This window comes from Crassostrea angulata, chromosome 6, assembly GCF_025612915.1.
Source record: "Crassostrea angulata isolate pt1a10 chromosome 6, ASM2561291v2, whole genome shotgun sequence".
In the NCBI taxonomy this organism is placed as follows: domain Eukaryota; kingdom Metazoa; phylum Mollusca; class Bivalvia; order Ostreida; family Ostreidae; genus Magallana; species Magallana angulata.
This window is the reverse complement of record NC_069116.1, coordinates 41,825,185-41,852,474: the sequence shown is the minus strand read 5'-3', so window position 1 is coordinate 41,852,474 and position 27,290 is coordinate 41,825,185. Positions and strand designations below refer to the sequence as shown.

General features: G+C 33.2%; 1 protein-coding gene and 1 long non-coding RNA gene across 5 annotated transcripts; both read right to left on the bottom strand.

Moving 5' to 3' along the window:
• Positions 1-1,406: 1,406 nt before the first annotated feature.
• On the bottom strand, positions 1,407-27,115 carry LOC128187067 (cytoplasmic dynein 1 light intermediate chain 2-like). 4 transcript variants are annotated; one of them, XM_052857154.1, is made up of 14 exons: positions 26,917-27,115; positions 25,727-25,800; positions 25,484-25,600; positions 24,476-24,706; positions 23,792-23,985; positions 23,299-23,392; positions 22,942-23,077; positions 22,358-22,469; positions 22,174-22,269; positions 20,275-20,379; positions 17,482-17,587; positions 16,997-17,008; positions 5,603-5,695; positions 1,407-4,215 (listed from the first exon to the last, which is right to left on the bottom strand). In XM_052857154.1, exons 1-14 carry the CDS (start codon positions 26,994-26,996, stop codon positions 4,106-4,108), a joined length of 1,560 nt encoding a protein of 519 aa, XP_052713114.1. In that variant the 5' UTR covers positions 26,997-27,115; the 3' UTR covers positions 1,407-4,105. The 4 variants fall into 4 exon arrangements, with proteins under 4 accessions (XP_052713114.1, XP_052713115.1, XP_052713116.1 ...); XM_052857155.1 differs by lacking the exon at positions 16,997-17,008; XM_052857156.1 differs by lacking the exon at positions 5,603-5,695 and having other exon boundaries at positions 26,917-27,057.
• LOC128187069 (uncharacterized) lies at positions 5,702-13,291 on the bottom strand. The gene is made up of 3 exons (XR_008244030.1): positions 8,216-13,291; positions 7,712-7,849; positions 5,702-7,012 (listed from the first exon to the last, which is right to left on the bottom strand). It is a non-coding gene; the product is annotated as an uncharacterized LOC128187069 (long non-coding RNA).
• Positions 27,116-27,290: the final 175 nt, after the last annotated feature.

Here is a 27,290-nt window from a genome sequence, read left to right as displayed (position 1 = left end):
ACAGCTAAGGAGCGTGTTGGATGACATTTGGTGCATGTGATACAATTATATCACACTATCTAGTAAAGAGTTTTTGTGATTTACTTCATGTTGTTTTCTTGCGCTTCTGTTTTTATTTTTTGAAGTTCCTGTGTCCCAGCATCCAGCCATTCATAACCAGGGCCATTATGCTCTAGGTCAAGAGACAAACAGCGGGCCCGCATTGTTAGTACAGATGGTGATACCCGGTGCTATCACTAAACACTTCCCGTTCCGTACCGGACAATCCTCACCCACAGAGGTCAAGGCTTCAACCGATTGAAGTCCGGGCCAACCTGGCGAGGCTCCAGCTGACCGCCTGTTGTTATAATGGGGAGTGTATTTTTGTGTCGGTCTGATAAATATTATTCCCAACAACCCCCCCCCCCCCCATTAGAAAAAAATAAAACAACAAAATACAAATAACCAAACACCAAAAATTTTGTAGAATTGAATAAATGGTGAAAGAAACGGTTCAAGTCGTTAAAATAGAATTATGTACATATACATGTTTAGTACACTGCTCAGTTTTAGTTTATTAACTCCGGGACTGATAATATTTAATCTTCTTGTTACTAACAAACGTCTGAACCCAAAAATTCTTAATTTAGATTTTCAGAAACTCAAGGTAAACTTTCATGTACTAGTAGATAATGAAATAATAATAATGAAATTTTAAGATTCGTATTAGCAAATGCGATGTATTTCTTTTCACATAGGCGGGAACAATAAAAGGGAGGGCACAGATTTACTCCATATGTTGTTGGTTTATTAATCAAAAACCAGTTAAAGCTTCTGTTTTGTCTGGAATAAAATAATTTGTGGATGCTGCAAATATATAGGGAGGAAAATGCACACAAAATGATCAGGTTCTGTCATTAGTGAATATAACTTCAATTTTCTTCTTTCCAAAATTTACCTTTATACTACAAAACACAATGAAAAGACTTTTATTTTAAAAAACATAAATACTAATAATTCAATTCTGATTAATGGCAAAATCATGGGTTAAAATCCAATGAAAGTAATTTTACATCAAGTCTTACGATACACTGACTTTTGACTTTCATACTAAAGCCTATCCATTGCTCAAGGGCATCTGAAGTATGTCAGTAAAAAATTCTCAACAAAAATTTACACTACCCCCCCCCCCCCCCCCCCCCCAATCTTTTACCACTAAAAACACCAAATAACTTTAACACATGTCTCTACTTAAATTATCATTCTAAAGCCAATGTTTGCATGTTTTGGGTGGTTTTTGCTTGGTTTAATACTAATATACAAGGAGCAGATTGCATAATCTGTCAAATTACGACATGGCTCTATCTTGACTGGCATGTCATCACCTTCCTTTCATCTCTGACAAAGAAAACATGCACACACAAAACCAAGATGTTTCAACATTTAATTTTTTTTTCAAGTAAACAAAATCCATGACCCATTAAATGTAGCTAATCATTACAATATGGCTTTGGCTTGAATAAAAAGGCTTGAAAGGTTTCATTTGCGACTTGTGTACCTGTACCACTTGACATTGCCACAGGTCAAGGTCATATTAGTTTCTGACCATTTACTGACCGATAAACACATAGTCCATACAATCCTACACTTAACAACAGTGACATCTTTATCACAAAATTCCTCAGAATGACATTAGGAAGCAATGCTATTTGACAAAAATATAAATCATTTAGGATTTTGTTTTACACAACTTGAGGTATAATCAAACTCTAAGCTAACCAAGTGCAAATAGTTCAGGTAAAATAAGAGTATTTAGCATGTGGTGTGCAAACATAACACGAAGGCATTTTAATAATTATTTGAGCTCTGATTTTTTTTTTTGAAAAGTATTTGATTTTCCACAGAAGAAAAATAAGTGAATTTCATTGTACAATCTGACATTACATGGAATGTACTCATATGATCTAAGCTGTGAATGTAAAAAATACAAATCTACATTTTAAAACATTTACAAACAATAACTTGTGCTATGAACTCATTTGACTAGCTTTAGTGTTCTACAAATCTTGATAAGGCAAGACTCACAAAAAAAAAAAAATCTGAATGAAAATGAACATTAATTTCCAAGTTACTGGCAATGACAGAAAAAAAATTTGCTACATAAACAATACTCGATATTACTTTTTCCTCAATTCCAAAAACATAAAATCTCACTGATTATGATGAGTTGGTTTTATCTTCAAAGCAGTTTAAAAAGAGTGAAAAAAAGAATCCCCCCCCCCAAAAAAAAACAAAAAACAATGGTACAGTTGTTTTGAAAAAAAAATTCTGGTCAGTTACATAGCGTAATACAAATAGTCTTTTCTTTTGAAAGAGAAATACAATTTCCCTGCAGTTTCACCATTCAAGATTAAAAATATACCACTATTTATACACATAAATTATCTAAATACACGGTATCTTAGCACTAACCAAACACTTAATCATGGTTTCTCTATAATATCATTATCCTTTCATTTTTTTTGGTCACCTTTTTAAAATTTTTGCTATGTTTTATGTACATGTGTAGTTGTACATTACAAAGAAATGAAATACACATAGATTAAGTTTACATCAAATTCAATAAGTCTTCAATCATTATTTCATCATTATCATTAAGTATACAACTCTTAATATTATCAATATTTCACAATAAATACCAAATACAGCATACAATAATGCAATTATGCACACACAAAAACAAAAAATGTAACCCAGAACTTCACAATGTATCTGACTTGTAGCAAACATCTGCACCATTTAACACTGACAACTGTTACTGAGAAATAAAAGTATATAAATATTGCACTATTGCTTCCCATGTGATATGAGACATCAGCGTACAGCTCTCCGAAATAAATGGGAGGTTTCTCTTTCCCACTCTTCTTCTTCTTTATCTATCATAGCCCTGTCACTTATGTCATTAATAATAACAATACTGAAATTAATTATATAAAAAAAATTAATTCTATGCACTATTATTTGTCAAGCATCTATATGGGGGTAAATAAAAAGGGACCATGTTTAATTTTATAATAAATCCAACCTCTCTACCCATTGTGGGATGGAATTTTGTAACCATTTTAAGATATACAGCATTTATGTCAAGGGAGATAACAAAGTAAGTAAATTCATTGCAACACAGCTTTTTCAAGCAAATAAATAAAGTACATTGTATTCAATATTTCAAAATTTGCTGAATTTACATTAGGAAGACATCAACCTTTTACTACTGAAAAATTTGATGATATTATTTCCTTTACACAACTACATGTTGTATGTTCGTTTAATACTTGGATAAAAACTTCTTTACACTGGAAAGGAATTTCTATTAAATCTAGTAACTAATTAAACCAATGAAAAATATTTTTTGAGTAAATCTTCAGCAGATAATTTGGGTCTTTTTTTTTTTTGGATCAAAGACTACATGATTTTCCCCCTCTCATTAGAAAAAAAAATTCTAACCGATTCACCCAACCTCATATAAAAATAAAGGCTGCAAGCAAAAACCTAGTAAATATAAATAAATACTACAGGGTTTATGACTAACAAAAGTCATTTATACCTAAACAAAACAACCCATTTTTCACAATATATGTATATATATACACATAACGCATGGTCACTTCTTAAATTAAATACTTGTGGAGAGGATTATTTCTTCTTTCTCAATCTGGCTAAGTGTGTACGGGTGGTGCCCCTTTGTATAACACACAAACAAATTTTTTCTATATACATATTATATAATTTACTCTGGGACTTGGTGCAGAAAATTATTATTATTGTCTGAATATCACAACAGATGCATCTTCTACAATTTTGTTTAAACACAAATCTGGCAGTCAGAGCCACAGCAATAGGATTTTCCAGTGAAATCCCATCATATGATAACCATTAAAAATCATATGAATATCATATGGACACTCTTATATAATATTCATCCAGGGCATTTTTTAAAGACTTTTCCTTATCATATGGTGCATCACAGAAAACGAAGCAGTTCCGGCACCTGGTCCCCGTGATTTATGTACAGACAGGAAGCAAGTGCCATTGTATATTGTCAATCTGTGTGGTGTTTGATTATTATTCACGATGCTGCGCTGTCGGGACCGTTGGGCTTCGCCTCTGATGTCATTTTCTTGCTCTTCTGTAACCGCTCCAGTTCTGCTGCGGCTTCTCTAGACACGGCAGCTTTGTCTAAAAACAGAAATCATTCAAATATTTTCTTCATTTAATATATTGAAAATAACATGTCATAAACCTGTCTATTTTCCAAGCAATTTCCCCTTTACTCAAAAGCTTTTTACAGGGAACAAAATTTACCCCCGAAATATTTAGCCATTCAGCCAAAAACTACAGCATGAAAGCACAAAATGGTAAATATATTACCTTTTCTGTCATTAAACTTAAATAATGTTTGTTGATGATGAATTGTTTCAGCATTTTGACGTGTGAGAAATTCTGAAAGCTTGATTCACTTCACATGCAGTGAGGCTGGACAGGGATTGATAAGGCCTCTTCAAGATTTGCAATGGTTCTGTTGCCCAAAACATATTACACAAAAAGGAATACCAGGTAATTTGCACTAAAATTAGACCCAATGAGTAACATATGGGTATAAAATTTATTTTGAAATTTTTTTCCAAAAACTAGGGTTATTAATCCCTGTGTAAGATGATACATGAACTACCTACAAACAGCTTGTGTACCTCTAGCCTTGTACAAATTCCACATAAATATCTCAGCGAAGAAGATTCAACTAGTTGTGATTGTCTTTCAGTCCCCTTGTGACACCTACCTGTCTGGTAAATGTGTCTCCACAAATCCTACCTGGTGACTACTTGTACTTGTATATCAGTGAGTGAAGTTTGCAGGGAATTTCATATTAAAAAATATGTCTGTCTTGTGCATGAGGAAAGGTGAATGTGTGAAATAAAAAAACCCCACCCCATTTTCTTTTAACCCAACATTCAGACATATTACCATTACTTGAAACAAAGCAATTCAATTTTCAGTACTTGGTTAATGCTTTAGTCAAAACTGATGGATTAATTAAAATTTTATAAGTTATCCATAAATTTACCATAAAAATACATATTTTCAAACCATTAAATGTCAAAAAATGATCAACACACTCCTATGTCAGATTTTGTAAATAAATATAAAACACCATTTATGATTTTAAGACGTTATATTCACAAGAACGCATCAGCAAGTAGCAGTTGTATTTGTAGTAACAGCGGCAACAAAGAGCAGTGAAACTCTACAGAAGGTCCTAGAGCAGTCTTCACAGGAAACCAATTCACTAAATAAATGATTATCATATTTATCAAGATTCTATGCAAATTGGACCAAGTAGGAATGCAAATTTGGCCCAACCTATTGAAAATGGATAACGAAAAAAGAGCAATTTACATCAATTTCAGACTGCAAAAAAATAAAATGTCTAGAATGATATACTTTTAGATTTGAATTACAAATAAAATAGACATAGGTTGAATTTTGAGTATGAATTTCAAAATACTGAACAATTTCCAGTGAAAACTGCTTGGGTTATTCCAACGACCCACGTCTCTATGGTTACCTCTGGATTTTTGCATAACAGGTCTACGAACACTCAAAACATTCCTATCACTTTCCTGCTCCATTGCTGCATGCAAATTTATCCTCCTACCACCTAAACCACGACCAACATGCTTCATTAGAAAGGAATGTATACAGTGCTAGAAAGGGGGGGCAAAGGGCAATTCAAGGCTTGAACACATTCGGTAGTTATAATAATAATACAATCAAGTTCTTCACCCTTTCAATTCATCCCATACCAAAAAAAAGTACATATAGGCATACTTTATCTGTGCCTAAAGAGTACTTCATATGTACCTATTAAAATAGGTACAAAAAAGGGCTTACCTCAAAAGTATCAAAAATGAACTTATATTTTTTTCAATGTACCTACTATGTGCCTATACTGGACTTATCTTTTTCATGGTGTACCTATAAAATGCCTATGCTGGACTTAAACTTTTTGCAGTGTACCTATAAGATACCTATGCTGGACTTTGTCTTTTTGCAGTGTGCCTGAAATGTGCCTATTATTAACTTAGATATTTTTATAGGTACCTAACATGTGCCTAATTGGAACTTAGAAATTTTTAACTGTTTTAAGTATTTTTCCTGATGGACTTAGAAAATTTTCAGTGTGCCTAAAATGTATCTAATTTAGACTTAGTAATTTTAAACTAAAGCTGGTGTACCAAAAGTGTGCCTTTTTGGAGATAGTCTTATTTTTATTTTTTTTTAATGATTTTTTAAAGAATTTGCCGAATAACATTTCCAATCTCATTTACCGGTATCTACATTTCATTGTATGTTCTAGTGAGATTTTATGCATGCATTTATTTTTTCATTTAACTTTTTTAAGTATTTCGTTCCATACACTTTCATTTGAATACTACTCCTGCACATAACAATTTTGACTTATAGTACATGTAGTAAAAATAAAACAAAATGCAATATACAGTCATCATGTAATATGCCACCTTTGCACACAAATCTATCATACATATTACTTGCTTTATAAATTTGAAAGACAGTCAAATCAGACATATTAATGCCAAAAATGAAAATGATAGATTCAGTGCTCTCAGAGGCAATAATAACATTTTATTTATTACAATTACCATTACACAGCTGGTTTCATTTAAGAGTACATATTTAATATTTTTAAGAAATTCAGGAACTCAGTAACAGTTCTCACAATAGTAATGGAACTGTAAAGGTGATTTACAGTTCCTAAAGAAGTCCATGAAGGTTTTTATGTTCCGCTGGCACAGATTTGGTGTGAGGCAATGCAGGTCTATCAGGACCAGTAGATCAGCTATGGCTTCCCCAGTCAAAGAGTGTTGCATTGCATACGAAATCAGCAGAATCATGCTTGTGGCCAGGGTTATAGTAGCTCCACTGTATAGAGGCTGATCAGCTTCCAACGTATTTCCTGAAATGAGATGATTTTTTTATTTTAATATACACTTTTCAGAATATTTTAAGAAATGAACAACTTAAAATGTCACAAGGATATGAACTTGGTTGGTCAGGTGATCAAATCCTTGAAGCCTGAAGGGCTTCCCAGAAGATTTAATCACGCACAAACCAAGTTCATATCCAGGTGATTACTTATAGTTACATTTGAAAAAGACAATTCAGAATTTTTAAAATTACCAAGATTTTATGTTCTGATCACAATAATCCTACCCACAAGTAATGAGCACATGCTATGATCATTGTTAGATCATAAAACAGAACACACAAAATAGCTCATGCTTATTGCTTGTCGCTTTAATTATTGTAAACATAAAATCAAGGTAATTTTAACAGTTCTTTCCAATTTGACTTTCTCAAACATAAATATAAGTAATAAACAGCAATGCTCAAAAAGTTCACCGGGAAATGAAGTTGGTTGGTAAGTGATCAAATCTTCTGAGAAGCCCTTTTGGGCTTCACTAGATTTGACCATGTGACCAGATAACTTCATATCCTGGTGAACTTCTTAAATTGCTGTTTAATTCTTAATTAAATATGACAAATAAAATGAGACATTGAAACTTTTCTAATGGACATCAAACATGCAAATTAAAAAATGCCTCCATGAAAAAATCAATAACTTACTGGATTTTTTTTTTTTATTGTTTTATACCTGCATTGGAAGGGACACTGGTCTGATCACTATCACAACAGTCTTCATCTTGCTCAAAGTCCTCATCTTCAATCCTCTAATGGCCTTGCTTGCAAATTCTCCTTGCTCTTCTTCAGCATCAGAAATGTTAGGTACACCCTGTAAATATACAATATTTATTCTAAAAAAGGAAAATAAGATTTTTTATCAAAACCAACATTACATTTATGCATATTCACAAAATATTGAGATTATTATGCAACATTAAATTTACGGCATGGTTATATTTAGAAACACAAATTTGCTTTTTTGTATTCATGTGTAGATGGGACTTTTTGTGATAAAATATAGGGCTGACTGCACCCACGCCCCTGGATCTCATATTCAACATTTAGGTTTACATCTCAATTTTCAAAAGAGAATGCCACACCTGTTGCGATCCGTATCATTAATACTTTAATAATTATACAATTATGGTCATGTTTAAATAGAAATAATCAAATAGTTACGTTAAATAAAACAAACCAGGTTGTCGGGAAATGCTTGCTGGTGAAACGAATCTATGAATTTCACTGGAGCATCGTCGGACATGGTCTCTTGGGAAGGAGGCTTCATTGCGTTCATCATATGTATTTTCTTCTTTCGTCATTCGCCAAAGCGAAACTTTCGGAACTGGGACAGATTTATCAGCGAGATAAACTTTATACCGACTGCGTTTTTGGGGATTCATGTTTCTACATTCAATAATGGCGCCTTCTTCTTCGATTTTACCGGATGTTGTAACCGGAAGAAAAGAGATCGGCATTTTCCGTATTGCCGAAGTTTCATTATAAAGGTTTAACTATCGATCAGTGAAGTGACGACAGTTTGATAAATGTTATTATATATGAAAACCACAAATTATTATCAACTGGTTATCTTATAAGTTCAATTAAACTATATTTCAATAGTCTATTAATTTCCGATGTTGAAGCATTCTCCTCGCTGATTGGTCAAAAGTCTTTGCGGGAAAACGAAGCATTTTCATTGGTCACATTGACCAGTTTGAAAAATTAAGCAAGACCGTAGGTGAAAGGCCAAAAGGTCGAAGGGAATAAGGAATAATTTACCCATATTTACAAACAAGATGCACGCGCTTGTGGAATGGATAGACGAAGAAAAAGTAAGCACAATCAGTCTGACTCGAATTAAAGAACCGAGGAAAGATTTTAACGGCTACAACGTGGGTGAAACGGTGAAAGCTAGCTGCCATGGCTTTCCAGGAATCCATAGTGCACGGATTTTGATGATCAAAGGTTTGTGTTTTTAAGGCATGCATATCAGTTTTTTAGTTAAAAAACGAATTATTTTGTTATAGGCTTTTTATAACTGAATTCTTTGTTGTTTATTTCAAATTGAAGTGCAGATCTAAATGCACGTGCACCCAACCTATAGTAGAAGTACATAGTTATATTTTTCTCTTACTATTGTAGTCTTGTGTGCCCTCTGCGCCCAAAAATTTAATTTGAACTATAAATAGTATTGTTATTATCATTTTATGAATTTAAATATAAATTAATCTGTTTTCTCTTACCATGATTTAGAATCAACAACAGAGGGAAAGAAAGCATTGGAGAAAATGGCAGAGGAATACATTGCAGAGAAAAATGAAAAACAGAAGGGTAATTATGCATCTTAAAATCACTTATTAAGTGAAATACATGTACCTAGGTTGACTTATTACCATTCCAAATGTCACGAATTTACATTTGGCAAATATGGACGATGCTTCATTACTTACCATGACACTTCATAATATTTTATACAAAAAATGGGTTCTGTATGTTTTTAAACTATTTGGAGTACTTAGTTTCCCTAACGTCACTTTGTTGTTTCTGGAGAAGGGTCGAGATTTGTTCAAAGTCAAACCTCTGCGGGGGAAAGAGAGAGAACACAAAAGATAGGATTAGTTCTATCGGCTTCGCATCACTGTCCATGAGATTGATAAATCCAATATATTTTTGTAGTCAGATAGTACAAAACCTATTATGTAATAATATACAACTTTTTTCACTATCAATTGACACTACTACAATAAAAAGAACATTATAAATGCTAAGGATCAGCAAGTCCTTTTGTGTAACAATTTGAGAGTGTTTTATATTTTTCTTTCCAGAAAAAAGTGTGGAAGACGTGAATGTCCAAGATCTGAATAACAATGTTGCAGTTCCCATTGGTAAGATACCAGTTTTGATATATCAGTGCTCATGCTCATAATACTAGGATATTGACATGCACTTTTTTTTTAAGGAAATAATTTTTTTTTTTTCAAAATGAGAGGGTCTTTCAGCTTTTCAAGTTTATCATTAAATAGACTGGTTTAGTCTAGTAAATAATTGATGTGGTTGAGTAATATATCTGTGTTTTAGCCTAACTGTGCAACAAAAACAAAATATTGAAAAAAAAAAAAATTGGGGATAAAAAAGAGACATTTGTTAAGTTATTTTGAAAATTTCCCAAGAATTTTTGGGTATGTAAGAAAAATATGCGTTCTTTTAAATAACATGTTTTAGAAAGTAATTACTATGAGATGATTTATACAAAAGACAAGTATTGAAATGGCATGTAAATGACTTCAAAATACAATGCATCATTGGAATTCGTAATAGCATTTTTATATTTGTTTTTTAGACAAACCTGTTGCCAAAAGAGGAAGAAAGAGCCAAGTAAAAAAGGATGACCATCAAAAGAAATCAAAGACATCTGACAACAAAGGTTTATATCTGTTACTGTATTACTTACTCTGCATTGTCATGTTAAAGGAACTTGGACACGATTTGAGCTCAAATTTTTCGCACACAATTATTTCAATTTAGAATTGTCAATATGGATATTTTGATAGCTTTGTCAAAAGTTGAAAGTCAAATATCAAGTAACAAGTGAGTTACGGTGGTTAGATTTCTTTGTTTTTAAGCAAAGCTCGAGTCCTGTTATTGTTAAAATATGTGTTATAAAAGTACAAGTTTCAATCTAATATTGCTTTTTATTGTTGATAAAATAATTTATGAACACATTAAATCAGTTTACATTGTTTGCCACAAGTTTTGTCAAAGAAATGATAATATCTTTACATTATTTGTAAACAAATATAAGACCCGAGCTTTGTTTACATAGCAGCAATTTATCTTGCTTGTTATTTAATTTCTAACATTCAAATTTTGGTGAATCATTCAAATTACACAAGTAAACCATTTTACGAAATGAAAAATAAAATTTTCATCTAAAATCGTGTTTAAGTACCTTTAAAGCAGCATGGTCACACTTTTGGGCTAAATTTTGTTTTTCTATTTTTATTGCTTATGATGCTTTAGTAATGCATTCCTAATGATCTAACAAAAATCATGACTATATACCCCTGTAAAGAAGACAAATAATGAATATATTTTTGAATTTAGTAAGCTTCAATCAATATCTCTGCAATTAACATGGATAAGAAGCCAAATATATTTGTTTTGTGGAATAATAAGCTACCAATCTTGACAAAATAGTTAAGTCTTTTCAAGTACCGGTAATGAAATATCTTTCTCCATAGAAAACAAAGCAGAACAACCGAAGAAAAGGGAAGCCAGTGTGAAGAAGAGAGACGAGAACCTCAGAAAAAATGCAGAGTTTCTACAATCTTTGAATGTTTTCAAAGAGCAGGTATGTTTGTTAACTTTAAAGAAACAGATAAATTGTGATTATTAGATAAAAGTTGAATAAAATATGAAAAAACAAGCCAGAATCAATTTATGCAATTGAAAATGATTTCGGCCATCAAAATTAATTCCTTAGTTCTCTGGCTAGCGGCTATTTAATTTTACATTTCGCATTGCTCACTTTAATCATTAGATGAACAGAATAAAATTCTGCTAGTATGCTTACAAATTTTAGATTTAGAAATGCATTTTAGATACTCTAGGCAGTAAAACGCTTATTTAATGTTAATTCATAATCAAAATATTGCTCTGAAGTGACCCTCTGCAGGACATACTGTTTCCTAATTAAATTTTGTATAGCATATTTCTGAGGTGGGTTCTTAAGGCTTAATTTTTGGGAGTTGATTTTAATCAACTCTCCTAATGCACTTACTCGGGCAAACCGAAAGTGAAACAGCGTTTGGACCTAAGCACAAAACAATACCGCTGACAACACTTAGTTCCTGAAAAACCTATTTATTAATACCATGAAAATAGTAAGATTTTAAATGTTACAAACCGTTTAGATATTTTTTGTAGTCGTATGATTTCATACGTACTATAGTCTTGTTCAACCAGACGCTCGACTGTCTCCGTTAATATCTGACAAAACAGAGAGTCTCTCTTGCTTGTCGGAGATAAACGGAGACAGTCGAGCGTTTGGTTGAACAAAACTAGAGTTCAATCTTGCCTGGATCCATACAATATCCCAGAAATATTTCGATTACTGATACTACCGTAATCCGGTGAATATAATACGCAGTAGTGTACAATACGCACCCCCCACTTTGGGCCTGAAAATGGTGAAAAAAAGCTTGTTGGGATGTATAATACGCATCAAAAAAACTGACCAAACGGTAATCCTGAGTATCAACAAAGCAGTTATACTTTGTATGCACGCTCAACTTCATCGCGGGAATACGCTACCGGAAATAAGAAAAACACAATATTTTCTTAGATACGGATTTATTGTAACTAATACACCGCGGTAATATCTTTATTTCGTAATCAATGTTTTTTTTATAGACCTAGTATTAAATATTCTACCGTAAATAAAATCAACTACTTTTAACAAGCGTGATAGAATTGTTTAGTCATTACAATCCCTGTAAAGTGAAAAACGGACGATGTACAGGTATGGAGATAACGGACCTACATGTAATTAAATTCTTAAATGACTCCGATCAAAGTGATCAATTAGAGGCCTGGAACATAATAAAATATATGCACAAATAGTTGTGTTGTGTATAGTACACATAGCCTAAGGGGGTGTCTGAGATACCCAAGGTGTCAAGCGTTAGCGGTGGGGAACCACAACTGTTTCAATGGCTTCAATTAACGGAATAGGTTATAGAATCATTTATATTCATAATTATTTGCAATAAATTAATTAGCATTAAATGAAAATGGTTAAAAATGAGCCAAATGATGTGTAAGCTGTTTTCAAAGATCGGCGTCAAATAGCACGTGGCCATCCAAGTCCGCATTCTATTACTAACAGCTGTAATGGCGGCGTACACGAAGATAAAGAATAGGCAGTTCAAATTAATTTTTAAAGGCCATTTTGAAACAGTTTATTTATTAACAGACTTAAAGTGTACATTTTCTTTAATTACATGCTATAACAATGATTTCCTAAAGGGGTTACATAGTAATATATATGTGATAATGAAGGAATATTACGATGTATAGCGGGGTATCGATTCTGTCTGTGAACAGCATAGGTAATACGGCAGTATGATACCCTGTGCTTCTGCTAGGAAAAAATATGCCCAAATCCTATAGGGATGTATAATACGCACCCCTTTCTGAAGGTAAAAAATGCTGGGGAAAAAGTGCGTATTATATTCACCGGATTACGGTACTTGCCATGCAAAATCACATATCGCTGATTTTAAAATAAATGATAATCGATAAAATCAACTCCCGTCAGTGCTTCAGTACTTTGATTATTACTTTTCTTTTATGCAGAGTCTTGGAAGGTCAGTATCATCCACCATCCACCCAGGCATCCACATTTTACCCCCACATCAATCATGGAACTACATTCCATCCCTCAACAAACCAGGGAACCTATCCCCAAGCCGACCAGGGAGGTCCATCATATACCCAAGTCACCCAACAAGGCATGTTTCATCCCCAAGTCACATATGGAGCAATTTATCCCTCTTCATCCCAGGTTGCTCCATACCACCACCCAGCTTCCAAGGGGGCTCCATGCCATCCCCCATCTTCCCAGGAGGCTCCATGCCACCTACCAGCTTCCCAGGGGGCTCCATACCACCAACCAACTAGCCAGGTGTCCCAGTCCTATCCCCATTCTACCGAGGGACCAATGGTTCATCCCCAAGTCACCATGGGATCATCATCCTATTCCTTTCCCATCCAGGGAGCATCAACCCAGCCTACAGACCCTCAGCTTGTTCCATTCCACCCCAGTGTCACCCATGGAGAAAAACACCATCACCCAGACACACAAGGATCAACATTTCATCCCCAGGCAGCTCAGACATTCACTTCCCAACCCCTCCCTCTTAGCCAAGGAGCCGCATTTCAACATGCATCCACTTATGGGTCCACACCAAATCCTCCAGCCACCAAAGGCAACAGCTCCAATCCCAAGACTGCACCCACAAATACCCCAGCTACCCAGAAAGCCAAATCCCACTCCAGTAAAACCCAGGGTGACCCATCACATACCCCCACCCAGCAGGGATCAACTCCCAATACCTCAACTAGTCTTCTCAATGCCACCTTTTGCATTAAAGAGGTATTGAATTGCAGACAGCCTTATAAATAGACCATTTTTTAAAAATGTGTTAGATATACAATCAGAGATATCAAGGGTTAATATTCTAAATGAGAATACGTCTCCCACGAAAACATGAAATTGATGATGTGATTTACTAATGATGTTTTAATTAATTCTAACTCCTTTACAGATCCCTGGAATGACAGATGACATTGAAGAAGGAGAGAGAATTTTGAATGATTTTCTTGGGAAGACAACATATACAACAACTAATGATGAGGTATTGATAATTGAAACAAGACACTTGACAACTTAAATTTTATGCATGTCAGTAATTAAATAATAAAGGATTGTGTCTACTACATTTTCATACATCTAAATATCCTATATTTCTTTTTTAAAACAGCCAGATACACCTTGTAAAGAAAGTGATGAGCTTCAGAAATGCATGGCTGCACTGAAGAAGAAAGATGAAGAAGTAAAGGAACCCAGGAATCTTTTGAAAGCTACCCAGGAGGAATTAGAAATGCTTAAATCTGAAAGTCTTAATGGAAATGGTATGTATTATCCAAAGTGCTTTGTGCAATTAATCTGAATTTTTAAATATTTCCATTTATTTATAACTTGTTTATAATTCATTTTTTATTTTTCAAGGTAACTGGAAAACTCAGTCTGATGGTAGACCACGAGCAGGACTTGTTCCTAAAGAAATTGCAAGCAAGTAATATAACTTTACCGATTAGACCGCTCAAACAGTTTTGTAAATTAAAGTAAATTATGAAAATGTGAGTTTAAATATTAAATGTTTTACTTTAATACAATATATCGGAATAAAGCTTTTCTTCTAAAGACATGTTTTAATTTTGATTGTATTGATTTAGATGATGGAGCTGATGCCTCACACTGGAGTGTTCGTCTACCCTCGAGATATCAGATCAACCAGCAAAAAGCCAAGTGGGACAGCAATGGCGCGGCATCTGATGTCAGTATTTTATACCAATAAGGAATTGATTGACCGGGGAAATGTCATGGGTGTGAATGGAAAAGAAGGACTCAACAAGGAGATTGTGAAGGCCATGATAGGTAATGTGTTCATCTTAAAGTAACATGGTTAGCATATTCTTCCTCTGGGCACCCTTTACAATTCCTCTGACCTTGCAGTGTCTATCTTACGATAATTTTTGTAACATTAAATCTAATTATATCATTTTATGTAACTGTGATAAAGCTCTAGGCATTTTTTAAAGCAAACTGTAATTTGTTTTGAAAACTGATATATTTCTTGTACAAACAACTACTTATTGATAAATTTGTGTCTTTGCTCTTACTAAACCATAGTATCAAAATACTTTTAGACTATGTGGTGATAAAAGGAAAAGACAGCGAGTCATGTGTGAAGCTAGCCATGAGGTCAACGATTACTGGACTGGTAGCCTTTAAAAAAGAAGAAACTGAACCAAAGCCTGCGGACTGACATTGAGGACTGAGGGAGTGTCACAGTGTGATGTTAAGAAAAACTGTTATTTAATTGACAATTATTTTGTGTATCTGTGATAATACCTAAAGTGAAACAAAGGCCCCATAATTTATGTATGAGGCATGAGGCCACTCAACATTGTATTATGAATTACATATTCAGAATAGTAGCTTATTTCATCTATTAAAAGTATAGATAAATTAATAACTTATTTATGCATACCAGTATATAACATAATAGTAGCTACTATCACCACTGTACATAGGTAACATATATGTGTAATAGTAGCTAGTATCACCTGTGTTAATCTTTTGTGTACATTATTTACTGTTCTTAGTACGAAAGAAATATACATGTACTAGTATACTAAATAGTAGCTTCTCTTTTTATGTGTTAGATAGATTATTTATAATTGATTTAATATATAAATATGTTGTTGTAAACATGTTTATGTCAGTCAATTTATCAGAAAGGTTCCTTTTTCAATGCCTTGGTGTACCTATTTTGTGCTTTTTCTGCATGTAAAGTAAGTCTATATGTGTACCTAAAATGTACCTAATATGTATCTAAAGTATACCTACTTTTTATAAAAATGTGCCTAACATGTACTTTAAGTATACCTAAATTGTGCTGTCATCTTTAAGTAAAGATATGCCTTAAGCATGCTTTTGACTGTGCCTGAAATGAACCTATTTGGTGCCAAATGTATGCCTATAATTAAATTGTACAGATGTGCCTAAAGTATGCCTATAATAGTACCTCAAGTATGCCTATGATAAGATTGTCTTGTGTACAGACGTGCCTAAAGTATGCCTATAATAGTACATCAAGTATGCCTATGATAAGATTGTCTTGTGTACAGACGTGCCTAAAGTATGCCTATAATAGTACATCAATATGTGTGTAATTGCTAGGCACATATTAGTCATGCTTACTTGTTAGACATACCTTCATCATGCTTTTTATGTACTTTTTATATGCCTTTATTTTTTTCTAAAAGAAATAAATTTTTAAAAAGCATGCCTATGTTGTACTTATTTTAGGAATAAGTACAAAATTGGCATGCCTAGAATGTGCAAATTTGGAACCATGCCTAATAAATGGTTCCAAACTTGCATACTTTAGTTATGCTTTTTTTGTACCTAAATTTTTAGACAAAAAGTATGCCTGTAATGTACTTTTTTTTGGTATGGGATATTACACATGTGCAGCTAACATTATAAGATCAGTATAGCCATGACAAATATCGTAGGAGGACAGGGTTGGGTTTTTTTCCATTCCACCTGAATTCTGATAGATATTTGAGGAGAGAAGGACTAAAGCAGTGTGATTTGTAAGTACGCTAGTTACTGGACTCATACCTGATAAATCCCCTGTAGAGAATAGAAACGGGTTTCAATTGCAAGACAATACCTTAATTGACTCTTTAACAATAATATACAATTTCTAACAACACTTAGCCATGGTTTTTTGAGATCTAAAATTATCAAATTAACTCCAATCTTTGCCAAGATCATTGGTAACACTTGAAGATTTCCATGGATCTTTTTATAACATTAAGTATAAAACAGCTAAGTAATTTAATGTATAATCAGCTTATTAGAACACCAAGTGAATAAAATTGTGGTGATCAAAGTTTAATAACATATCTTAAGGTACATGTAAATAACTTTTTTTGTAAATATTATATCAAATTAGATAAAATATCATCTTTATTTATTTATTCAATGGTAATCAGGGGAAATTAAACTGGTAAGTGCTAAGGTACATGTTCAATAACATGTAATAGGATAGCAGGGGAGAAGGGACATCACTCTAGACTTTCAGAGTTCAACAGATCCCTTACCTGCTTTTGTAGCCCCTGGTGTCTTTGCAGTGCTTTTGTTCAGTAAACTGTTGAAGAAGTTTGCCAACATGCCCTCACTAGTGGGAGTTCCCTTGCCTGCCTCCATCTACAAATATTGCAATTTAAATCTCAGATATGTTGCCTTTCTGAATCAGTTTTCAATAGCATCTGTCATTCTTTATTCATAAATTTTGAAAATTACTAAGGTTTCTTAACAGGTTTGAAACATATAGAACACCAATCACTATCATGAAAAAATATCCTTAATGTAAAATAAATGCAAATAGCAATTGTATTTTTCCAAAGTTGCAGACATCAGGAAAATTTTTCTTCCCATAGTATTCACAAAATGCATGTAAAAATCAAAATTCAATTTGCAACTACATTTGGATAAGAATTGTACTTGATTAGTTTTGTTCGTTAACCCCTGTTAGTGTTAATTAACCTTCTTATCACCTTCAGTAACAGTCTCCATACACACTCTACATGTTCAGTATCCCCTATATCACTCCAGTGGGTGAAATAATGACTATTCTTTCACCATTTTATATAAACATGCAAATAAATCATGTTGTAATATATATATTTGACCCTTATACAAGTACCGGTAATATAACATGTACAATAATTACATGGAATAGTAACCATGTGAAGTGCTGTAAATATACATGTAAATATACCTTGTGAACTTTAAATTATTTCTTCTATTTCATTTACTAGCTAACTACCGTAATCGAGATACAGTATAATACTAGGTGTTGTTACATGAACTCGGTTCTGTTCTATATAAAATACATAAATCTAGCATACATGTATATTTATATATTTAAAGTGAAAAGAAGTGAAAAAAAAAACCTAAAAAATGCTTACTATCCCCCACAAATTACCTTGTTTAAAAACTTTTAATTGTTGTTTTAATTTGTTAGAATCTACTTGTTTTTTTTTTATTTTTTCAGATTTAAAGCCTGTTAGGTTTGGCACAATAAGTATTTTAGTTGTGCTACATTAAGATTCCAAGTATGGGTACTGGGTATACAGGTATCAAAATGAAATACACCAATTACATCTAGATGGGGTTGAGTTCAGTTAAAAATGTGTCTTTGTCATGAGACTTCATATATGAAGTACACAGGGGTATGAAAAATTTTAAGTATATGAAGAACACCCCCAAGAGAATCTCTTATAAAAGCAAAGTCCTGTGCTAGTACACACAAGGTACAATAAAACGATAGCAAATTTCTCACATAGAAATCAAAAGAATACATTCATCTCTACTACAAGTATTCAAGAGTTAACACATGCAACAGTTTAGCACAGATATTTATTTCATGTCCAGTGGTTGTTTGATTTTGTTTTCAGGCAATGCAATCAGTTACAGATCTATTCAAAAATGCACATCCAAATAGAACGGACCAATGTACGGTAAACAGAATTTGAAAAGCATAGAAAACCTAAAATTTTCAGCAATCTAACAGCTATCATTCCAGGCCATGTCACAGTTCATTAAAGACAAGACGACTTCTACATTCATTAATTAACAGTCATTGCGAACAAAAGGAGGGAACCACAGTCAAAACTCAGAATATTGCAAAGCCCAAAATTAAGGTCACATTTCAAATTCAATCCAATTAAAAATGTCATCTCAAAGCAATTAACATTCAATCATACATTTGTTGGTAAAAATATTTCAAAGAACTTGTTTTAACTGATATCAAAGAGATTGAATAAAAAAGACTTGTATAATAAAATGAGTACATCGTTTCTGCTGAAAATATAAGCTGATAACTGAGTGCATTAAGAGTTTACATGTCAACCTATGGAAACTTACCAGCCTCTACAAACATAAACGAAAAAAGAACACAAAATAAATCAATCAGATATATACAAGTGATCAACAGTAACAATCTATGCATATATAAGTAACACAAGTGTTATGTGGGACATACATCAAATATTACACAAACTACAGTTGTTCATGAGTAAATGAATTTACAGGAGGGGCACTTAAGACCAAAAATAAAATGATTTTATTAAAATAAAATGATCTCAAGAAAGGTTTATGTTTAACTCTCAGATTATGGAAATCAGTAAGTCATGAATAAACTTAAAATTAATAATAGCAAAGTGAAGTTCATTTACCGATAAATTGTTATTTTATTTTACTTGGCCTCCCTAAAATGACCAAAGGTCAGTTATGGCAGATCAAGGATAGATCAACCTTTGTTTTACAAGTTTTTGATGTTTGTATATATGTTTTAAATTGTCAAAGGCTGCTAAGACAGACAAGGTGATTTCTATCCTTACTCTCTCTCAATTTTTTCATAAAGTGAAAAACAGCATTGCCTAAAGTGAATACTATTCTTCCTCTTTTTATCTATATATACATGTAAAAACATGCCGGTGATATCAGCATGCTTAGAAGTGACTCGAGTTAAAATAACTGTTTAGGTCAAAACCAATATCTCACATAAGGTCTTAGATCCTATCATTTTTATCTTTAATATTTAAAACTTTAATTTTTTATGCAATTGCACTAAAAATTCATACCACCAATGTGACACAGCAGTTTTCTCAGTGAAAAAGATTCTTACTTTAATACATTTAAGTGTATGTGTTTGCATCAAAGAGCATGCATTTCTTATTAGTACACAGAAAACTCTGATCTCATTCTGTCATTTGAAACACAAGCTTAGATTATGAAATAAAACTTAAAATTGTAACCCAAGAAGAATGCATTTCCGGACATGAACACACTGTTGACATACATGTATTGAGTGGGACATAGGTGGTTACCTTCTTTGGAGAGCTGCTGACTGGAGTGACCGTGTTAGTGGTGGCCTGGGTTCGCGGGGGTGTGGTTCTGGGTGGAGCACCTGCTGGCTGCCGCGCAGGAGAGTCCTGTAACATACGCAGGGAACATTGCCGCAGGATTCACATACATGTACGAGTTTCGATCGTGTATTAATCATAGGATCTGTACCATTTGTGTTAAATCTTAAAATGGGCATCATTGCGGCAAATTTTTAGTATATCTATAATAAATCATTAGCATAATACAAATTTTTAAAACTATTTATGAATTAAATGAAGCAAAGTTGAAAAAATTATTTCAATTACAACAAGTGAAAAGCTGTCAATGTGACAGCAAACCGGGTTTTCTTTTATGTGAACTTTATCCATAATCCATGTCAACCCATATCCAGTGAAATGGTGTACCCCTATATGCAATATTTTGCCAAAAAGTGACTAAGTTCAAAAGCTGGTATTTTTTTCATAAATTATCAGAAATCAAAATCCTAGCAATATGCACACCTCTGATATACCCTATGTACAATTGATCTGCAAAAGAACAACTTCCTATCTTGAAATCTGTAGGAGGAGTTATACATACAATGAGGGTACCCTATATGCAATATTTTGCCAAAAGTGACTAAGTTCAAATGCTAGTATTTTTTTCATAAATTATCGGAAATCAAAATCCTAGCAATATGCACACCTCTGATATAGGTACAATTGATCTGCAAAACAATTACTTCCTATCTTGAAAACTTTAGGAGGAGTTATCCGTACAATGAGGGTACCCTTTATGCAATATTTTGCCAAAAAGTGACTAAATTCAAAAGCTGGTATTTTTTTCATAAATTATCAGAAATCAAAATCCTAGCAATATGCACACCTCTGATATAAGTACAATTGATCTGCAAAACAACAACATCCTATCTTGAAAACTGTAGGAGGAGTTATCCGTACAATGAGGGTACCCTATATGCAATATTTTGCCAAAAAATGACTAAGTTCAAAAGCTGGTAATTTTTTCATAAATTATCGGAAATCAAAATCCTAGCAATATGCACACCTCTGATATATGTACAATTGATCTGCAAAACAACAACATCCTATCTTGAAAACTGTAGGAGAAGTTATCCGTACAATGAGGGTACCCTATATGCAATATTTTGCCAAAAAATGACTAAGTTCAAAAGCTAGTATTTTTTTCATAAATTATCGGAAATCAAAATCCTAGCAATATGCACACCTCTGATATATGTACAATTGATCTGCAAAACAACAACATCCTATCTTGAAAACTGTAGGAGGAGTTATCCGTACAATGAGGTAACCCTATATGCAATATTTTGCCAAAAAATGACTAAGTTCAAAAGCTAGTATTTTTTTCATAAATTATCGGAAATCAAAATCCTAGCAATATGCACACCTCTGATATATGTACAATTGATCTGCAAAACAACAACATTCTATCTTGAAAACTGTAGGAGGAGTTATCCGTACAATGAGGGTACCCTATATGCAATATTTTGCCAAAAAATGACTAAGTTCAAAAGCTGGTAATTTTTTCATAAATTATCGGAAATCAAAATCCTAGCAATATGCACACCTCTGATATATATACAATTGATCTGCAAAACAACAACATCCTATCTTGAAAACTGTAGGAGGAGTTATCCATACAATGAGGGTACCCTTTTGGCAGCCGCCCGCCCGCCCGCCCGCCATTTTCACCATTTTAATAACCGGATTTTTCCTTCGGAAAACCCGGTTAAAAATTATTACAAAGCAAGCTTTATGAATAGGATTTGACAAAATGTTAGCAATAGACCGAAAAATAACTTTTATTATGCAAAAGGCGTAAATGCTGTGATATTTCACAAACATTCGATTTCAAGTCCTTACCCCAGCTGGTGCAGGCTGTTTATTCAGAATGCTCTGTTGTTTCATCAGGAAAACTTGTTCATCTTCAGCAACCACTTCAGCATCCCTTTGTACAGGCTGAAATTCAAACCTCATACAATATAATTCATCAATCAAATTACATCACTTTTAATTAACTTTATCTCATTCAAGTATATTTTCTAACCTTCCTGGTAATTGGTTTTGTGATGACATCTTCGTAGCAGTCGTCTGCTTTCATGGTATTTAAATTTTCATACAATATACTAATTTTCTTATCATTATCCCAACCAGCTGGGCTGAAAAAGATTATAGATCATGTGGAAATGTAATTTTCATCAAATCTTGCTCTGTAGAGTATCCCGAAGTTTACTTGATTAAAATTGTCATGAAAAAAAAAAAATCCTATTTCTGTAAAATTGCGTCATGCAAAGTAATCTTAAGGTCAGACGACATGTTCCTCAATTTCATATAACTTTTCCCCATTTTTACTGCAACTTTTTAGATAAAAAAATTACAAAAATTTTCTCCATTCATAGAAGAGCCCAGAAAGGGTTGATTGCCCGGATTATATTTATTGGAACTCTTTATTACGAGGAATGGTGATTATTACAAAAATGGTGATTAAGGACAAATCCTCTGACCTTAAGTTGAATGCATTTGAAGCAAGATAGTACTTCTTTTGGAAAATAATTCCTCACCGCAATTTTTTTTTTACAATAGTGTACAGATAGAAGATGAACTAAAAACTAATAAAAATAATTAACTTACACAAAGACACAGTCCTTCTCCACTACGTAAGCTGGTGACGAAAACGGGAAGCCATAAATTCTGTGCACTAGATATTTATATAATAAATCACAGTTCTTCTCTTCTTTGACAGAAGTATAAACTAAAGATGCACCAACTATAGAAATTAAGTTAAGGAACAATTATAAGAGATGCTTTCAAATATACCATATCATTGTAGCATTGAAATACTCACAAAATAATGAAAAGGTACAGCAAAAGATCTATTAAATGCTTCAATTAGATTTAATGTAATATGGATTTTGCCCTTGCAACGAATTTATTAAGAAAATTTTTTAGAGGCAATGAAAATAACTATATTTTTCGGGAGAAAGATACAGTGCAAACAAAATTTCCTAATGTGTTGCTGTATGAAATCAAAGTGTTCTTCTTTAAAGTCATGCTGTTTTTCTAGGGTTGAGATTGCATCACTCTGAAATGGGAAAAAATTCACCAACAATTATACAAAATTTTTGAATTGCAATGACAATACGACCTGTTTTAGCACAATTGCTAACAGCCTTACTCAATCATAATAATGTGTAAAATTACTATCTAAAATCCATTTAGTCAAATATTTAATACTGCCTACACACTTTCATTTATCTGTTTAAATTGGAGCATACAAGTATTTGGATCATGTAGCATAGTTTTAACTCTATTACGGTACTTTTAATTCTACAATCAAAACAATATTTTCACTTTTTCTATATATTTTTTTTTTGCATTTGAGAACTTTTTTAGCAAGAAATCCAAAATGATTCAAATTCTTACCTAACTACTATAAGAAATTTTTACATTCTTAAGCAATAAAATTTAAACCCCTTCTGACCTTGGTTATAACTACTACTATAGGTATTCCTAGATTCTGTGATAGGGTGTCCTCTCCCAGGGGGAGCAGCACCTTGTCCTCCTCCGTGGTGCTTGCTGTCGGGTGGAGGGGGTTCACGTCCCGCCTGTGGGAGGGGACCTGGCTCCCTGAGCTGTTCTCATCAGGCTCTGTGTACTCTTGGAAGAATCTGACCACTGAAAAGTCGAGTCATTAAGATACAGAAAATGTGTTAACTAAGGAATCTTATTGTGCACATCACTTATTACTCCAATACTTTATTTACTTTTGGGTAGTCTAACTGCTTAGCTCAGTTTGTCAGACAGTTAAAGCATTAGAACAAGTCTGTTGAAGTAAATTTTCTTTACTCTTATAGGTATTTTATGAACATAATAACTAACAAAACTTTTATCAATTTCGAAAAAAAAAATTAATTTAAAAACGCTGAAAATATCTGAAATATGATGTACAATCATCCATATCAATATTCAAGTAAACCATTACATTTTCAGATCTACTAGCATTCGCTTTCAATTTCAAAATGAATGAGTCACACAGGAAATACATTTATACAGGATGAAATAGTCCCCATTTTTTTTAAAGATAACAACTGAAAATTCCAGACAATAATATTTGATTTCCTTCCTGAATAAAAATGAATAGATAACTGAGAGCAATCAAGCTTACGACTGTCTTCATATTCTCTGCGTTCCTCCGGCTTTAATTTTAGTCTGTCTATATGCTCTCGTAGATACGACGCCCATTTGTTGAGAGACTCCATAATAGACCAAGGATTGGCCATGGATGCCACAAGCAGGACTAGAATGTTTTCAAAGTTTTCCTCCGTGATGGCGAACTTCAGTAGGCCAGTGTGACTGGGGTCCCCATCCAAAACCCAAACTCCAGCATGCGTTTGGTCTGAAAGGCAATTTTTTCAATTACATGTACATTGTAGTTGATCAATACCAATAATAAATAAGCTAATAACATGAAAACATCCATTTTCAATATCTAAGGACGACGGACCCAATTCCGTTTGCGCAGATATATCGTGCAGCTAAAAGGAGTAATTGTTACGAACATCGATATCTCAATGTTATGTCACAATCAGTAAAAGTCAATGAAAAATTACTTATGACGCAATATATAGCTGTTCAATGTCATCAATACACACTTTATGTAGCCAAAGTAGTGGCTGGCCTTGCAATAATTTAACATGCTAAAATATGCTTTTCAACATTATTTAACATGCACAAATATCTTTAAGGGATGTCAAGTACTGTGGTGAGTTTTATATTAGTTCAAGTTAATTATAACCATCTACATAGGTTAGTTTACAGAATTTGAGCCAGTGAACAAATCATTTTCATTTTGATCCCCTTTAATACTCGTATAGAAAAGAAGTGAATTGGGTCCGTCGTCCTTAGTACTAGTAAACATTTGGTGCACTGGCAATGTATCAAGGAAAATAGATTTTGTTGGGAAATGATTAGATTAGTATTCAGTTCCAATATATGCTGAATGCAGACTCTTTAAATGCGCGGATCCAGAAATTTGTTCCAGGAGGGATTAGACAGTTATTTGAGTTTGCCAGGGAGGTAAGAGGCATATTTTTGGTAATTCTATAAAGTTTAAAGAAATTTCAATTTTGCCAGGCGGTTCTGAACCCCACCCAGCTGCATATGCTCCACTCACCATCTCTGTAGTCGTCCTTGACATCAATGTAGTAGTACTCCAAACCAGACCCCTTTCTTGGCTCCTCTACTCCCTGCAGCCGAGCCACTAGTGTAGTCTTTCCACTTTCATTGTCACCTAATTAAATTTTGTGAACAATGTGTTAAGCTGAAGTTTCATTTGAAATAACTTGATGAACTATTATAGATGTTATCTGTTCAAAGGAGAAATTGAGCAAACACTATACATATAATCCAAATTTACCCAGCACTAATACTGATTTTGTTGATGGCAAATTTGTAGCTGAACTTGACTGAACTTCTCCCAAGATGGTGGCCCTGCAATATCAAAGAATATGAACTGTTTAATAACTAAAAAAAACTGCTTTAAAAATCAATACAAATCTATGCAAAAAGGTGCCTGTATTTTCAGTTGTTTATTCAATGCTAGTGAAAACATTACAAAATGGTTTTCTAAATGGGCTTTAGGAGATTTATTGCGCATTTTATTGGCTCAAAAGAAAAAAAGCCATGCAGAATGACATTTAAATCTTGTTGCATCACTACTGACAAAATGAGGGCAAAGCAATTCACTGTTACTGTGAAAAGTCAGTAGAGTAAGACTCGATCTCTACATATTTAAAATTCAGAGAGACAGCAGTTTCAGGTCATAATGCTAGTCAGAGCAATCTTTAATGAATTATGAAAAAATCAATGCAACAAGTCCTAAGCAATATTGTTTTCAAGAATTGACATTTTGTACCATCTAATTATTCAGAATAATTTAATTAATTTCATCTTGTTTCCCATTTGATATCAGATCTGGTCAGATTTTAATGACAATTAAATGTATTCTTTATATCAATCTGCAATCAAAAACTAGTTAATCAAATAATATTTTAGCTGTTTTATTACACAAGAAAAAGTAAAGTACTCTCATTTACTTAGTCAAGTTGCATCAAATCATTGTCTTTATGTTAATAAACTGTTTCATCGATATTCAACAGACAGGTCAAATGAATTTATTTGTTAGGCTGAGACAGCTGTTTTTCCAAATTCACAACAAAGCATAGCTTAAAATGAAATTTTGGGAACATATCGATAATAAATTGGTGATGTATCTATAACCATTTTCCTAAGCGCCAATAAAGCAAAGAAAGAAAATAACAATGTGTATTGTTGAGGAAACTCGAACTAGGATAATCATTAAGATAAAAAGATGATTGCAAGTTAATCGGTATTGTGTCATAAGGTAAAATATACAATTTTAAATCTATTCTAAGGAAATAAACAATCAATTTATTTGAAATAAAAACAATAATTTTTCCTCGATAAATTATGATGAGCTGTAGATGAGATGCGACACCTGAATTTCAAAAGTACAAAGCAGGCGATAACAGTGAAGAACTGATTTTGCAAATATCTATTAGCAAGACGATAGATCTAAGTAAATACCAGAGAGTTTGGCTCTCATTTTCATCGTCATCTGCTAATGTTGAGCCCATCCTCTCATCTTTTTCGCCAATCGGCGCCATCTTGGATCGAAAAATTCCCCGTATGACAGACGGAATGCGCACGCGCTCTTGTGCTGAAAAATGTGGCAGACAGATGAATCATTTTGTTGTGATGTCATTTTTTGTTTGCCTTGACCTGACCCTGACGTGATGCAGATTGCACGATAATTTAAAAATCTTGATTTTATCAAAGGCTTAGGTAGATAAAATTACAACGATTTGCATTGAGCAATCGGTGTGATAAATTATTTTCCACGTGTGTCTAAAGATTGTCTGCTAAGTTTTTTGTTTACATTTTGCACTACCGGTTTTGTA